At 51.0% G+C, this 15,770-nt stretch overlaps 1 protein-coding gene across 1 annotated transcript in view; it reads right to left on the bottom strand.

Annotated features, from left to right (window-relative positions):
* The window catches only part of ITGB7 (integrin subunit beta 7), a 108,136-nt gene extending 94,392 nt beyond the window's left edge, over positions 1 to 13,744 (bottom strand). The window contains exon 1 of the mRNA XM_068267217.1: positions 13,645 to 13,744. Within this exon, the coding sequence (XP_068123318.1) occupies positions 13,645 to 13,728 (84 nt within the window). The 5' untranslated portion in view covers positions 13,729 to 13,744. The remainder of the gene's footprint in view (positions 1 to 13,644) is intronic.
* Between the last annotated feature and the right edge of the window lie 2,026 nt (positions 13,745 to 15,770).

Here is a 15,770-nt window from a genome sequence, read left to right as displayed (position 1 = left end):
CAAGTTAAACCCTAACAAATCTGGCTTTGCAAATCTGGCCTAATTGGCTTATCATGAGGCATTGCTCATGCAAATATGCATTTGCTTTCACATGCCAAATTATGCAGGGTCAAAAACCAATACCGCAAAGCGGTTGCCCTGCGGGAATTAGTTCATGCTACATTTGCACTATCCAGGAGAGCCAAGCTCTCTCACTGCTTGGGAACCACAGCAGCAACCCAGAGGGGGAGGCTGGGTGGCGCAGGCAACCCCCTCCCAAACGTGGCCAGCGCCGGAGAGGGCCGTCCGCACCCGCCTCCCAATATTAAAAACATATTAACGTCCATTGCGTTCTGCTACACGAGCATTAACTTGGTGGCACCACATGGGAAAGGAGTGAAGCATGGGTCACCCCAAGCTTTGGAGCTCAGGGCTGGCTTACACACAACTCTCCAGAAGGGGGGGGAGGACAGGCGCAGACAGCTCACCCCAGGGCTCACACCACCTAGAGCAAGCCATCCACCACCTGCCTCCAAAGAATACAACTATGAAAATGCTTGAAACAAGAAAATTTATGTGTGCTCAAACACCAAGTTTAACCCTAACAATCTGGCTTTGCAAATCTGGCCTAATTGGCTTATCATGAGGCATTGCTCATGCAAATATGCATTTTCTTTCACATGCCAAATTATGCATGGTCAAAAACCAATACCACAAAGCGGTTGCCCTGCGGGAATTAGTTCATGCTACATTAGCACTATCCAGGAGCTCCACAGGGAGGCTTCCTAATGCCCTGGGGTGAGATGTCTGCGCCTGTCCTCTCCCCCTCTGGAGTGTTGTGTGTAAGCCAGCCCTGAGCTCCAAAACTTGGGGTGACCCATGCTTCACTCCTTTCCCATGTGGTGCCCCCAAGTTAATGCTCATGTACAGAGGCGTCTGAGCCATTAGGCAGCTATAAATTCTTGCCTAGGGCGACAGGAGGAGGGAAGGGCGACAGGAGGAGGGAAGGGCGCTGCTGAACTGAGTAGTGAGAGGAGAAATGCCTCTCAACTCACTCAGGTATCAGGTTACACAGCAGCAGCAGCGCCTGACTCATGACTGATTTACTGACTGATTCATTCATTTCCTTCAGCTCAATGATTCAAAGAACCACAGTAATGAATGAGTCAGTGAGAGAAGGCACTCATCCTAGTCAGGGATTGGAGTACAGCATCAGCTCCTGAGATTCATTCAGTCCCTCTCTCTGCTACTGGTAACTGCGTGGAAGTAAAGACTGTAGCAGCCAGGCCGCCTTTCATTCAGTGATTTAGGGTTGATCCTGCGCCTGCTGTATTCAGGTTTGTTGTTGTAAGGCATTGTAAAACACTTGGCTAGCTGATAAAAGTGCAATTAGAGGGCAGGCAAGCTGGTAAATATACACAGCATGATGCAAAGGAGGGTTCGTGGGAAAAAATCTGTCTGGTCTCTCCCCATTGTTAAAATGACTGCATGTGCAGATAAGGTGTTAAACAGGTTGAAAAGTTTTGACAGTCCCTAGACTCCAGGAGGGCTGCTTTCTGACTTGTGTGGGAGACTGGCAGGGACAGCAGTCCTATTGCCAGCAACCAGCCTATGTGTAATGTGGGACTGCAATACAGATAATCTCTCTGCTCCATCTCAGGCTATTCTCAGTCTCACTCCACTCCTCCTATCTCTGGGCTAGTGCACGAAAAAATCGCAATCGCTAGCAATTCGCGAATGCGACTTTGTGAAGCGATTTTTGAAAGAATCGCTCCAATAAATGCTACCTGCAGCATGTTTGCGATCACAACACTGCTGTGGGAACACCCTCATAGGGTAACATTAGCCCAGCGCTTTTCAAATTGCTGTAAATTTGAAAAGCGCTCTGAAGCACTCTTGGTGTGCACCAGCCTTCTTCATTCACCTTTGTTTCCCTCTTTCCCTAGTGCTGGGTGTCTGTGTCTTCTTGTCATACAGGAAAGCTAAATAAAGTGCAATCCTGGTGAGGCAAATATCTTCTTCCCTCTCTTTCAGCTTTTCTCTCCTCATTATTTCTCTGCATAAGGGATCAGACACACTATAAGGTAGTGAAAACCGGGATTAGTATAATAGTATAGTGTATGTCTACTGTGTGCTGTGTATAGTGTGCTCTGTGTGTGCGTGTGTATAGTGTGTGTGTATAGTGTAGTGTGTGTGTGTAGTGTGTGTGCGTGTGTGTGTGGACTGTGTATAGTGTGTATGTTGTGTGCGGTGTATGTGTGTGTACTGTGTGCGTGTGTATAGTGTGTGTGTACTGTGTGCGTGTGTATAGTGTGTGTGTGTATAGTTTAGTGTGTGTGTGTAGTGTGTGTGTAGTGTGTGTGCGTGTGTGTGTGGACTGTGTATAGTGTGTATGTTGTGTGCGGTGTATGTGTGTGTACTGTGTGCGTGTGTGTATAGTGTGTGTGTGTGTGTGTGTGTGTGTGTGTGTGTGTGTGTATACTGTGTGTTGTGTGTGAGTGCATGCTGCAATAAGTATATTTTATGGTGAAACGCTCTGCTGCGTTACAACTATTTTCTGTTGAACCCATGCCGCAATAAGTGTATTTTCTGGTGAAACACTGCTGCATTATGATTTTCAGGGGTGGGGTTCACCACAGGAGTGGGGGGGGGGGGGGTATGGGGCTGGGGGCAATCATGGGGGGGGGGGCGCCACAGGATTTCTCGCCTGGAGTGACAAAATGGCTAGAGACGCCCCTGCTCATGTAGCAGAACACAATGGACGTTAAGGTAAGTGCCTGTTTTTAATATTGGGAGGTGGGTGCGGACGGCCCTCCCCTGCGCTGGCCACACTTGGGGGGGGGTCACCTGCGCCACCCAGCCTCCCCCTCCGGGGTGCTGCTGTGGTTCCCAAGCAGTGAGAGAGCTTGGGCCCCACGGCTCCCTCCCCCCCCCCCCCCCCAGTTGTATGGGGGCATTGGGAAGCCTCCTGGATAGTGCTAACGAACTAATTCTCGCAGGGCAACCGCTTTGCGGTATTGGTTTTTGACACTGCATAATTTGGCATGTGAAAGCAAATGCATATTTGCATGAGCAATGCCTCATGATAAGCCAATTAGGCCAGATTTGCAAAGCCAGATTTGTTAGGGTTAAACTTGGTGTTTGAGCACACATAAATTCTCTTGTGGTAAGCACTCTACTACTTCATTCACCTAAACTGTCCAACTCAGAATCAGAATCAGAATCAGAATCATTTATTTCGCCAAGCATGACTGGGTCATGCCCGGAATTGGATTGGCACGTACATAACTCAGAAGCAAAGTAAGACAGTGGATAAAAGCACAAACTTACAATAGACAATAGCACAATAAGACAATAGATAATAGCACAATAAGACAGTAACGCTAACAGATCGTGGACACTAGACAGCAAAAGAGGTGGTGACATAGTAGATACAGTATAGTTCCCTACTTCGGTTGCAGTTCAGGGGGACCTGGTGGAGTGGGGGGGTACGTGACTGTAGTTTAGGAGGAGTTTAAGAGGTTGACAGCGGCGGGGAAGAAGGAGTTCCTGTGCCTTTCGGTCTTGGTGGCGATGACCCGAAACCTCCGGCCTGATGGAAGCCTGCTAAAGTAGCGGTGGCCCGGGTGAGATGGATCGCTTGTGATCCTCAGCGCTCTAGAGCGCAGTCTTGTGACGTAGAGGAGGTCGAGTGGAGGGAGAGGTTTCCCAATGATTTTCTCTGCTGTTCTGATAACCCTCTGTAGTTTGCATCTGTCGCCGGCAGAGGAGCCAGCGTACCAGACCAGAATAGATGTGCAGAGGACAGATTCAGTGGTGGCAGTGTAGAATCTTGTCAGGACCTTTTGGTCCATACCGAACTTCTTCAGCTGGCGGAGGAAGAAGAGCCTTTTCTGAGCTTTTGCCAGGGTGGAGCTGGTGTTGGCCTTCCAGCTCAGGTCCTTGGAGATAGTAGTGCCCAAGAGGCGAACACAGGGAACTCTTGACACCTCAGTACCGTCAATGTGGATTGGAAGTGGTTTGGGGGCATTCTTTCTAAAGTCTATGATCATCTCTACAGTTTTGGCCGTGTTTAGGACCAATCTGTTCTCCTTGCACCAGTGACATATTCTGTCAACCTGCTGGCGATAGGCCTGCTCGTCGTTGTTTGTGACAAGGCCAACAATGGTGGTGTCATCAGCAAATTTGATGACCTTGACGGAGTCTGCTGTAGATCTACAGTCATTCGTGTACAGGGAGAACAGCATCGGCGACAGGACACAGCCTTGCGGCGCACCTGTGTTAGTAGTCCTTGGTTTTGAGGAGATGTCTCCCAGCTTGACTGTTTGTGACCTGTTGGTTAGGAAGTCCAGAATCCAGAGGCGTAGTGTTGAGTGGACCCCCAGTGCTGCCAGATCCTCCTGAAGTAAGCGTGGACATATGGTGTTAAAAGCTGAACTGAAGTCCAGGAGGAGGATTCTGGCATACGAGTCTGATCTGTCCAGGTGATCGCTGATGTACTCCAGGCAGATATTTATGGCATCATCCGTGGACTTGTTGGCCCTGTACGCAAACTGAAGGGGGTCCAGGAGAGGCACGGTGGAGAGTTTCAGGAGAGAGAGGGCCACTCTTTCGAGGGTCTTCATGATCACAGATGTTAGGGCCACAGGTCTGTAATTGTTCAGGTCGGAGACTCCCTGCTTTTTGGGGACAGGGATGATGGTGGACCTCTTGAAGCATGCAGGGACTCTGCCCTCCTGAAGTGACTTGTTGAAGATGGCCGTTAGGATGAGAGCTAGTTGTCGTGAGCAGATCCTCAAGCAGGCTGGAGAGACGCCATCAGGACCAGGGGCTTTCCTGGCATTCAGTGTTGCCAGGTAGCGCATAACCTCGGTCTCACTTACAGCTGGAAGGGGTGAGCTTAGGCTCAGGGCACATTCATCAGGGGCCAGGGTGGAGGAGGAGGGTAGCAACTGATGACCCGCAGGTGCCGCGTGGTCCTCAAACCTAAAGTAAAATTCGCTGAGTTTCTCTGCTAGCTCAATGCTGGGTGGCGCATGTTGGGGGGAGGGCTTATAGTTAGTAGCAGCCTTTAGTCCCCGCCAGACAGAGCGTGAGTTGTTCGAGCAGAGGTTTTGATTCATCCTCTCAGCGAACTCCCTCTTGGCTACCCTCAGTTCACGGTAAGGTTGTTTCTTGCCCTTTTGTAGTCATCCTGGTTGCCCGACTTGTACGCCACTTCCTTGCACTTCCGTAGTCGGCGGAGCTTGTTGCAGAACCATGGCTTGTCATTAGGGTAGACTTTGTAAGATTTTGTTGGAACGCAGGTGTCCTCGCAGAAGCTGATGTACGAGGTGACATTGTCCACCCACTCGTTCAGATTCGGTGATTCCAGGGCCTTCCAATCAGTACAGTCAAAGCAGGCTTGAAGTTGGAGCTTGGCCTCCTCTGACCATACTATAGAGGACTTGTGGACCGGTTTAGCTGATTCCAAGCGCCTCCTGTAGGTGGGGATGAGGTGGACGAGGCAGTGATCAGAGGATCCAAGTGCTGCCCACGGACGGCTTTGTAAGAGTCTTTCAGGACCGAGTAGCAGTGGTCGAGTATGTTCGATTCCCTAGTGGGGCAGTCGACGTGCTGGTGGTAACGCGGCAGCTCGTGTTGGAGGTTGGCTCTGTTAAAGTCCCCCATTACTATAAACAACGAGTCAGGGAGGGCCGTCTCCCACTGGGAGATGGAGTCGCTTAGGTCACGCAGGGCAGATTTGACATCGGCGTCTGGGGAATGTACACTCCAGCAAGGATATAAGAGGAGAACTCCCTTGGCGAGTAGATTGGTCTGCAGTTCACAAGAAGGAGTTCTAGATCTGGGGAGCACATCCTGACGAGAACAGAAGTACTGGGGCACCAGGCGGAGCTGATGTAGAAGCAGATACCACCGCCTATCTTATTCCCAGAGAGGGCAGAGTCCCGGTCAGCTCGGATGAGGCTGAAGCCTGGGAGTTGTAGGGCGTCATCTGGGATATCCTTGTGTAGCCACGTCTCCGTGAAGCATAGTACTGGAGTGTTCTTGCCGAGCTCCCTCCTGTCACTGAGGAGGAGCAGTTCGTCCAGCTTGTTGGGGAGGGAGCGTACATTTGCAAGAAGGACTGAGGGGATGGCTGACCTCAGTCCTTTTTTCTTTAGCCTCACAAGGGCACCTGAATGACAGCCCCTTCGTCGGCATCCCCTGCGGGGCCACGAGCAGATGCTGTGGTTTCCTGGACATAGTTGCAAACCGAATCAAGCAGAAGCCTGCCTTCGTATGTAGAGGAACCGCATGATTCCCACCGGAGGAGCTGCTCCCTGGTGAATGTGTTACGCTCAGTAAGGGGTGGCGTTGGAGTAGCAGGACCATAATTGCTGGTGTGGGGTTGAGAAGTGGTGGAGGTGATAGGGCGCCGGCGGCTGCTGGCTGGTGGCATAGCCAGTTGTAGGCCCCCCGACCGGATAGACTGCAGGGAGGATCAACACAGTCCACTCAACTCCAGCAGCAAGTAGAAACAGACCACAGTCCAATTCCACTACCCACCGACCAGATTTCCCCACAAAACAGAATACACAGTTCAAGTGCCTCACAGTCCGCAGCCCTCAGCAGGTAAGACAGGCCGATTCCCTAAGCACAGTACGATTGCCCGCATAACAGGTAGAAGAGTCCACATGTACAGACCAGGCAGGAACAGCAGAATCTCAGCAATACATGGAGGGATCGTAATCACGCTCAGCAGCTATAGACAGCAGTTAAAGTTCGCATAAGCAGTGCAGGCAGCAGTGTGATATAAGGATCTTAGTAGCAGATCAGCAGCAGCGAAAGTGCAGTGGAGCCCACCTTAGCAGTCGAGCAGTCTTACCAGTGATGGGTTGGTGCAGGCGGGAGATGGCACAGGGAGGCATGGATCCCCAGGAGCGCTGACCTTTCACGTGGTGGAACTTGGCTGGAGAGGTTAGAGGCTTGTGGGTTAGGGCTCTGGAGTGAGGGGTGCAGCGTCCGCTATGCCGATGAGGGTGAGAGCAGCAATCCCCTGTTGGATGCGGAGGGGCAGTGCTGCAGGATCAGTACCGGCAGAAAGAAAGGGAGCCCATGCTCCTTGAGAAGAGGCTGACCACGTGGGGACCACGTGGTGGCTCGCGGACTTCAGCGGCGGCAGGGGACAGCGGCCAGGAGGGAGTCGCAGCCTCAGCGGTGGCAGAGGACGGCAGCTTCTTGGAGCGAGGAGGGCAGCGGCTTGGAGTATATGGCTGCAGCGGAGGATCCTCAGCGGGTGGAGCAGCTGGTGGCGGAGAGGCCGTCTTGCATTCCGGCTGAGAGGGAGGCTGCAGGCCCTGCCGGGCTACTTGTTCTCGCTGGTTCTGCCTCAGTGTCAGCCCGGGCGGCTGCTGGAGACTGCGGTGATCGTGGAGGGGCTGCACAGCCCTGCCGGGGAAGATCTTCTTCTGCCTCGCAGGCACCGGCGGGAAGACAGGCAGCGTGACCTCCGGGCGGCTCTGCTGTGTGTCCTGTTACAGGGTGGTATGTGGACTTGTAGCGCTGTTTAGAACTGAATTTAGCTATCAACTATCAAATATCTAACTCTACTTAACACTATCTAACACTTAGCAACTTAAAACACTTAAAAGATTGTTGCTACTCGACCAGAAAGAAAGAAAAAAAGAAAACTTTGTAGGAGCTTTGTGCCAGGGCAGCCGTCGGTGGCGCCATATCCCTTGAAGGAGAACTCGGTTCTCCTATGCTGATCATGAGAGCAGGAGTATTCAACCTCCCTGGCGGTAAGCCCGAGCTATGCTTTTTTAATAAAGGGTGTTGTATTTTGTTAAGCTAGCACTTCGCTAGCTAACCATGTGGCCCAAATCCCTCCGGTCCCCACCGATCGCCCCCGTTATACGTACCCCCCAGGGATCCCGCGATGCGCAGCCTCCCAATCAGCTCCAGGCTTCGCTATGGGAGGATCGGAACTGCGCATGATGTCATGACATTGATGACGTCATGACGTCATGTCCGTTTGTTGCCATAGCGACATGTGAAGCTCATTGGTGAAGCTGCGGCTCTCACGGGATCGCGGATGGGTAAATATTGCCGGCGGCTATCGGGGGGGGGGGGGGGGGTCAGAGAGGTGCTGGGGGACTTGGGGCACATAGTTAGCTAGCAAAGTGCTAGCTGACAAATACAAAACACAATTAATTAAAAAAAAAACCTCCCGCGGACGCAGCCACTGAAACTGCCTACCGCCAGGAGGGTTAAGAACCCACCTTGCTATAACTGCTCCATAGGGGAAAAAGTGCTGCAACACAGAGAAAAAGGCCATTGCAAAGAGCATAACAGGATGTTGATATCGCGCTGCACCAATACTCTATCATCAGAAACAGGCCTGGATTTACCTTACAAGAGCCTATAGGCACAGAAGTCCAGGTACCTTAGACTTTACCCTCCATGAATCTCCAAACCCAAACTAAACAGCACTGCAATTGTTCTGACTATCCCAGCTGTCACTTCTCCTTTACTTCCCTTGCCCATCATAAGTAGCTACAGATGCCCCTTAGTATTAGTTAGCCAGAAGTACCCTCAGTAATAAGTAGCTAGAGGTGCCCCTGACTGAAGGGAGATCTGGTCAGTGTAATGCTGAGAGCAGGGTGAGAAACTTCTCATTTATTCTCTCATCAGACATAGGAAAGGAAGAAGGGAGGCACTCGGGGAGGGGAGTTAGCCGCCTTTCCATCATCGGGCACTTGTAGGCATATGCCTTATGGTAAATACGGCCCAGGTCAGAGGCTATGTCCAAATGAATTGGCACCAAAATCGTATGTGGACTGACTAAGCACAAGCAGCTGGCAGTCACTGAGAGCATGGGAATTGCTGCATGTTCTATTAAATGTTTTAAAAATAAACTGTACAAAAAGTGCAAACATCATACTGACCTGTCATGCATCAGCAAAGACTTGACAGAGGCAAAATGCAGTTTGTGAGTTTCCGTTTATTTAAAGGGAAACCCGAGGTGAGAATAATATGGAGGGGGAGGACTGGCCCAGGGGGACGGGGGGCAATTGCCCCCCGGGCCGCCGAATCTTAAGTAATTAGGGCCAGCGCTCCGCTCATACGCAGCGGCCGCAGACATACCACAGGTGACAGGTTCGCAGTGGGGATCGCAACCTCGCGCGATATTTCCCGGCAAGTTGACGTATCCAATCAGAGAAGGGGCTGAGGCGGCCGGCCGTGGTGTGCCCTTGTGCGTGGCTGCGCCTGCGGTGGATGTGAGCGGCACAAGGACCACAAATAGCTTAGGTCCTCTCCGGCCCGGTGGGTTGACCCTGCTTGACTCCGCCCCCCGCCTGGAGCCTTTGCCGCCCGCAACGTGCTGCTGTGCCTGCGGTGTCATCGGAGTGAGCTGTCTCACTCTTCAGCTTTCTGTGCTGGGGGGCTGGGGGCCTGGAGCTGTGGCTACGAGTGGCTGGCTGGATTGGCTGGAGGAGTCGGACACAGTCCTCCCTGTGCTGCTGTGCCTGAGGTGTCGTCGGAGTGAGCTGTCTCACTCTTCAGCTTCTGTGCTGGAGGGCTGGGGGCCTGGAGCTGCGGCTACAAGTGGCTGGCTGTCCTGGCTGGAGGAGTCGGACACTCGGTGGGCTGGGAGTCGGAGATGCCACCTATAGCTGCTTGCTGCTGTGGAGGAGGAGGAGGTGTAGGACTGAGGAGACAGGAGGATAGAGGAGGATAGAGGAGGTCGGGTCCAGGTCACCAGAGGAGAAGGTGGTTTTTATACATTTTGTTTCTGTACTTCTTCTCCCTTCTTGTCACTGAGTTACTCACACTTTGCTGCCTGCCTGCTACTGCTGTCAAATTCAATTCTCTGCCCAGGCCAGTGCCCTCTGAGTTTTTTTTTGTGTGATAATCATCCCCATTCTGACCCTGGCCTGAGGGGGAACGTTTTTTCTTCTTGTGGTGTGATTGGTGGCAGGGGAGGGGGTAGGCAGGCAGTTAGGCACTGTCAAACAGGTAGTTGGAGGGGGGGGGGGGGGGGGTAGGTGTCAGACAAGTAGTTTGTATGGTGGGTGGGCAGGAGTGGGGTTAGGCATCACCAGGTAGGTAGGTTTGTGTGTGTGTCGTGTGGTGTGTGTGTGTGTGTGGGGGGGGGGGGTTGTTTAAAGGAGTTATCAGGCATTTTTAATAAAATAAGTGTTACTTACCCGGGGCTTCCTCCAGCCCCACGCTCCCAGCATGTCCCTCGCCGCAGCTCTGCAGTCAGCCATTCGCTGCCGCTGCCATCCCAGTCCCCGGCGATGGCACCAGTCCGACCTGGATGTCGGCCTGTACTTCACCTGTGCGAGCAACACTGTCAATCACCGCCACATGGACCGGATTGTACTGCGCAGGCGCAGTAGTTCTGCGTCTGCACAGTATGCTCTGTCCATGTGGCGGTGATTGACAGCGCTGCTCACACAGGCGCAGTCGGCCTGACGTCATCGCCGGGGCTGGAGGCAGCGGCAGCGAACAGCTGACTGCAGAGCTGCGGCGAGGGACATGCCGGGAGCTTGGGCTGACGAGCCCTGGGTAAGTAGCACTTATTTTCATAAAAAAAAAAAAAAAAAGCCTGATAACTCCTGTAAGGTTAGGCATCAGACACAGACAGGTAGATTGTGTGGAGAAATGGGGTTAGGCATCAGCTAGTGTGTGTGTGTGTGTGTGTGTGTGTGTGTGTGTGTGTGTGTGTGTGTGTGCGTGCGTGCGTGCGTGCGTGCGTGCGTCGTGCGTGCGTGCGTGCGTGCGTGCGTGCGTGCGTGCCGTGCGTGTGTGTGTGTGTGTGTTAGTCATCACAATTTGAAGATTTGCACACAAGAAAGATATGGCTTTGGGCTGGGGATGCCGTGAAACGGGCCTCTAGTTTGTGTTGTCCCCCCAGGCCAAAAGGTCCCAGTCCTCCCCTGATGGAGGCTGCCATATTTATTTCCTTTTAAACAATACCAGTTGCCTGGCAGTCCTGCTGATCCTTCGTCTCTAATATTTTTATACATAGACCCTGAACAAGCATGCAGCAGGTATTCTGATTCAGCTGACTCAGGTTTAGTGGATTAGCCATACGCTTGTTCCAGGGTTTTGACTCACATACCTTCATATGCCAGAAAATCAACAGGACTGCCAGGCAACTTACATTCTTTTCAAGGAAATAAATATGGGCTGCTTCCATATCACTCTCACCTAGGGTTCCCTTAAGCAACAGCTCAGTAGTATGTAAATGACAATTTGTAGCTTCCCGTTGCTGTATTCCTCAATGTAATACTCAGCTCTTTCCACCCAGTACAGAGGTGTGGATTGCGGGACCGACAGCATACTAAACTCCCCCCCCCCCCCCAACACAGTAAGGATTAGATTGTAGGATCCTCTGAGGACAGTTAGTGACATGATGGCAAGGATTAGATTGTAAGCTCCTTGGCAAGCAGAACATTGGTGAGTGACAAGCAGCGCAGAGATCACTGTTAATGCCTCTTCCTGCCTCTTCATCCCGAGTGCCAGATCTGTTGGTAGCCACCTACAGCTATATGCAAACTCTGTATAGCAGGACGAATGTTCGGCAGGCTAACTGCTACTGCCACCCTGCTGCCCACAGGGTGCCCCTTGATTTCCCGGTGCCCTAGGCCATGGCCTTTGTGGTCTTGCCCTGAAATCCGGCCATGACAGCCACCTCTTGGATTCTTGCAATTCTAGCTCCTCATTTACTCAAAAGACCGCTCCAACCCTGGACACATTCAAATCAAAACTGAAAAGCCACCTGTTTAGTCTGGCATTTATGATCACATAACTTTTCCTTGTACACAACAATATGTACTGATCTGATACAAGCTTATGTACTTTGCGTTCTACAGAGAAAAACGCCTTACCAAATGTTTCGTTGTTGTTGTTATCAAAATCTTCCATCTCCTATCAGAAAGCTGTGTGAGGATTATCACTGTAAAATAGGCACATCTACAGTGGCGTCTCCGCATGCTTCACTAGTACGTCCATTAACTGTATCTCATCGGGGAAATGCCACATTTTTATTTTGCTGAGAAGAAATTTTACTGACCTCCTTTTTATAGATCAAGAACAGCAGCATCAAGCTGCCAAACATGCAGAGCAACCCATCTCGTTATCTAAACGTTCCCATAAACGGTACAATCAAATAGTCCAATTTTCCCGTTCATTCGACCAAAATGATCGAATAGAGAGGAAATCGAAAGAATCCTATTTTTTCCATTGAGAAAAACAAATGATTATTCAGATTTTTTTTAAAATAAAAATCTAATTGGATGTGTTGGAAAAAACAGATAGAAAAAACCCCCTGAAATTTCTATTCAATCATTTGTTATATTTTGGAAAATCGTTCATAAGCGTATGGTGTATTGGTTCGATTTACTGATTATTTGATTAAGTGGAAAAATTTGATCAGAGGTCTGTAGCTAAACAAAAAACTGAAAAATGGAATCATGTATGGCCACCTTTAGCATACTCCTCCACATACATGGCAAAGGCCCCTGAAACAATCTCAGAGTACGATCTCTTACCTAACACAGGCCTTCCGTTGCAGACGGAGCAAATCTGACACAACCACCATTTCAGGACTGCAAGGGCAGGAGTCACAATGTCACATAAAATCTACATCAAATACTGTGATTAACCACCTGAGCGGTCTGGACGAGCTGAGCTCGTCCAACACCGCCGGAGGTCGCCGCTCAGCCCTGCTGGGCCGATTTTAATCAAATAAAAAGCAGCACACCGCAGCCGGCACTTTGCCAGCCGCGTGTGCTGCCTGATCGCCGCCGCTCTGCGGCGATTCGCCGCGAGCAGCGGCGATAGAGGGTCCCCCCAGCCGCCTGAGCCCAGCGTAGCCGGAACAAAAAGTTCCGGCCAGCGCTAAGGGCTGGATCGGAGGCGGCTGACGTCAGGACGTCGGCTGACGTCGATGACGTCACTCCGCTCGTCGCTATGGCGACGATATAAGCAAAACAAGGAAGGCCGCTTATTGCGGCCTTCCTTGTTTATTCTGGGCGCCGGAGGCGATCGGAAGATCGCCTCCGGAGCGCCCTCTAGTGGGCTTTCATGCAGCCAACTTTCAGTTGGCTGCATGAAATAGTTTTTTTTTTATTCAAAAAAACCCCTCCCGCAGCCACCCTGGCGATATAATCAGAACGCCAGGGTGGTTAAGGATCAATGTGATAATCAGCATCAGATAAATGCTTGTTTTCTCCATATGCTCCTATGCAGTGGCGTAGCATTAGGGGATGCAGAGGTTGCGACTGCACCAGGGACCCTCAGCCAGAGGGGCCTACGAAGGACCCTCCTTCATCCATCTCATTAGTTTTCATTAGTGCTGTGCTGGTAATGAACCACTCTGTATGTGCATTGCATAGCGGTAATCCTTCACAAACTGTTTCCTTACTCTGATTACACCTCTCTGACACTGCAGCTGTCCTTGGTAGGCTTTGGGCCCTATGTAAGACTCACACCGGGGCCCCAAACACCTTAGTTACGCCACTGCTCCTATGGTAGCTAAAACAAGACTATACAGTACATATATATATATATATATATATATATATATAGATAGATGGATAGATAGATAGAGAGAGAGAGAGATTGATTTAAGTACAGAAGCATAGAAGAATTAAAGTATTTTTCACTTACAATTTCAGATGAAATCTCCTCTATGAACAGTAAATGGAGAAGTGAAATCTTCGAGCTGGGATGGAAGATGTTGCATGTACTCATTCTTTAGTCTCTCCACCCTCCCTCATCACCTCAAACCACAGAGCTCGTCTTTGTGTTCCCTCCTCCAATGGTGGTGAGCTACAGAAGCAGAATGTTACAGCAAACCTGAAAATACACTTATTTGATAAGTAACTTGTAGCACTAAAGGTTGATAGAGCAGTAATAACATTTTTCTTTTTCAGTTTAAGGGCTGAATTTTTAAAACTGGACTTTAAATAGCAGCCATGGCAGTATGATATAAAATCAGCTTCGTTCAGCTGCAAAAAAAACAAACAGAAGTAACGACCCTTCAGTGTTATCAGCAGTGTTTTCTTAGCCAAAATAGAAGTGTGTTGTCTTTTAGTTAAAGTGTACCTGAGACGAAAGGTAATAACATTTTTATATATACCTGGGGCTTCCTCCAGCCTCCTTCAGGCTGCTCGGTCTCTCACAGTCCTTCTCCACCTCCTGGGTCCTCCACAATTTACTCCGGCAATCCTGTCAATCAGTGCCAGTCAGCGCAGGTGCAGTCCAGCCAGTTCGCAGGCGCAGAACTTTCCTGACGATGGGAGCCCAACCGGTTGAGTGCCTGGCCGGACCGAGCATCCCCAGTACGTGCCGACTGGATCACTGGAGTGAATTGTGGAGGATCCAGGAGGCAAAGATGGACGGCGAGGAACCAAGCAACCTGAAGGGGGCTGGAAGAAGCCCCAGGTATGTATAAAATTTTGTTTAAACTTCACTTCGTGTCTCACCCAAGTTATGCATATGCATGTTTTTAATTTAGTTAGAGGTAGGGCCCCTCTAAGCAGAGGATGACCTCATCATGGTGTGAGGGTCAAGTACTTGATAATTTGCATGCAAGCTATTATGGAAACCAACATCCTCCAATTATAGTTAGGTGCTTCTGAGTTTAATGCAGGGTGTGTATTTTGTCTATTAGTAGGCTCTGCACACTTGGTGCAGGTAGTCATTGGGATGCCGTTTGTCCTAAGTAGCGTTGCCCCTTTATTGCTGTGTACAAAAACTGTAAGTATATTCTATGGCCAGCTGCTCCCATTTAATAGCTTTGCTTTTAGTGCATATGCAGAGCTTCTGTTTTGGGTTCAAGGTGCATTTGTTGTCTCTGGGGGGGGCTCAGCGTATCTCTGTTGGTATCCAATCAGAGGCAACTTTCATTTCCTTTCGTCTCAGGTTTAACCAGTTGATGACCCACCCTTTACTCCCCCCTTAAGGACCAGCGCTGTTTTTAGTGATCTGTGCTGGGTGGGCTCTACAGCCCCCAGCACAGATCAGGGTGCAGACAGAGAGATCAGATCGCCCCCCTTTTTTTCCCCACTATGGGGATGATGTGCAGGGGGGGTCTGATCTCTTCTGCCTGCGTGTGGCTGGCGGGGGGGCACCTCAAAGCCCCCCTCCGCGGCGAAATTCCCCCCTCCCTCTCCTACCTGCTGCCCCCCCCCGGTGATCGAGGCTGCACAGGACGCTATCCGTCCTGTGCAGCCAGTGACAGGACGTCCCCTGTCACATAGCGGCGATCCCCGGCCGCTGATTGGCCGGGGATCGCCGATCTGCCTTACAAATGTAAACAAAGCGGATTATTTCCGCTTGTGTTTACATTTAGCCTGCGAGCCGCCTACGGCGGCCCGCAGGCTATTCACGGAGCCCCCCGCCGTGATTTGACAGGAAGCAGCCGCTCGCGCGAGCGGCTGCTTCCTGATTAATCAGCCTGCAGATGGCGACGCAGTACTGCGTCGCTGGTCCTGCAGCTGCCACTTTGCCGACGCGCGGTATGAGTGCGCGGTCGGCAAGTGGTTAATTCAAAGTAAACCAGAGATGGCGAGGCGAGAGAATTCTGTGCCTGCACAAATTTGAAAACTGGGGGTAATTAGCGGGCCAACCTCAATGTCTAGTGGCGACCTCCCTCGCTTATAAAGCTCCCTCATGTCTAATGGTATTTTGAAAAACTGTGAGTGGTACTCTAGGGCCTCTGCGTCTGACGTGTTGAGGGACCAGGCGGCACTCTTCTCCATCATCGACCGAGCAGTGGGACAGGGAATAGT

This window comes from Hyperolius riggenbachi, chromosome 2 (assembly GCF_040937935.1).
Source record: "Hyperolius riggenbachi isolate aHypRig1 chromosome 2, aHypRig1.pri, whole genome shotgun sequence".
Taxonomy (NCBI): domain Eukaryota; kingdom Metazoa; phylum Chordata; class Amphibia; order Anura; family Hyperoliidae; genus Hyperolius; species Hyperolius riggenbachi.
Note: the sequence above shows the minus strand (reverse complement) of the source record. Positions and strands in the feature narration are given on the sequence as shown.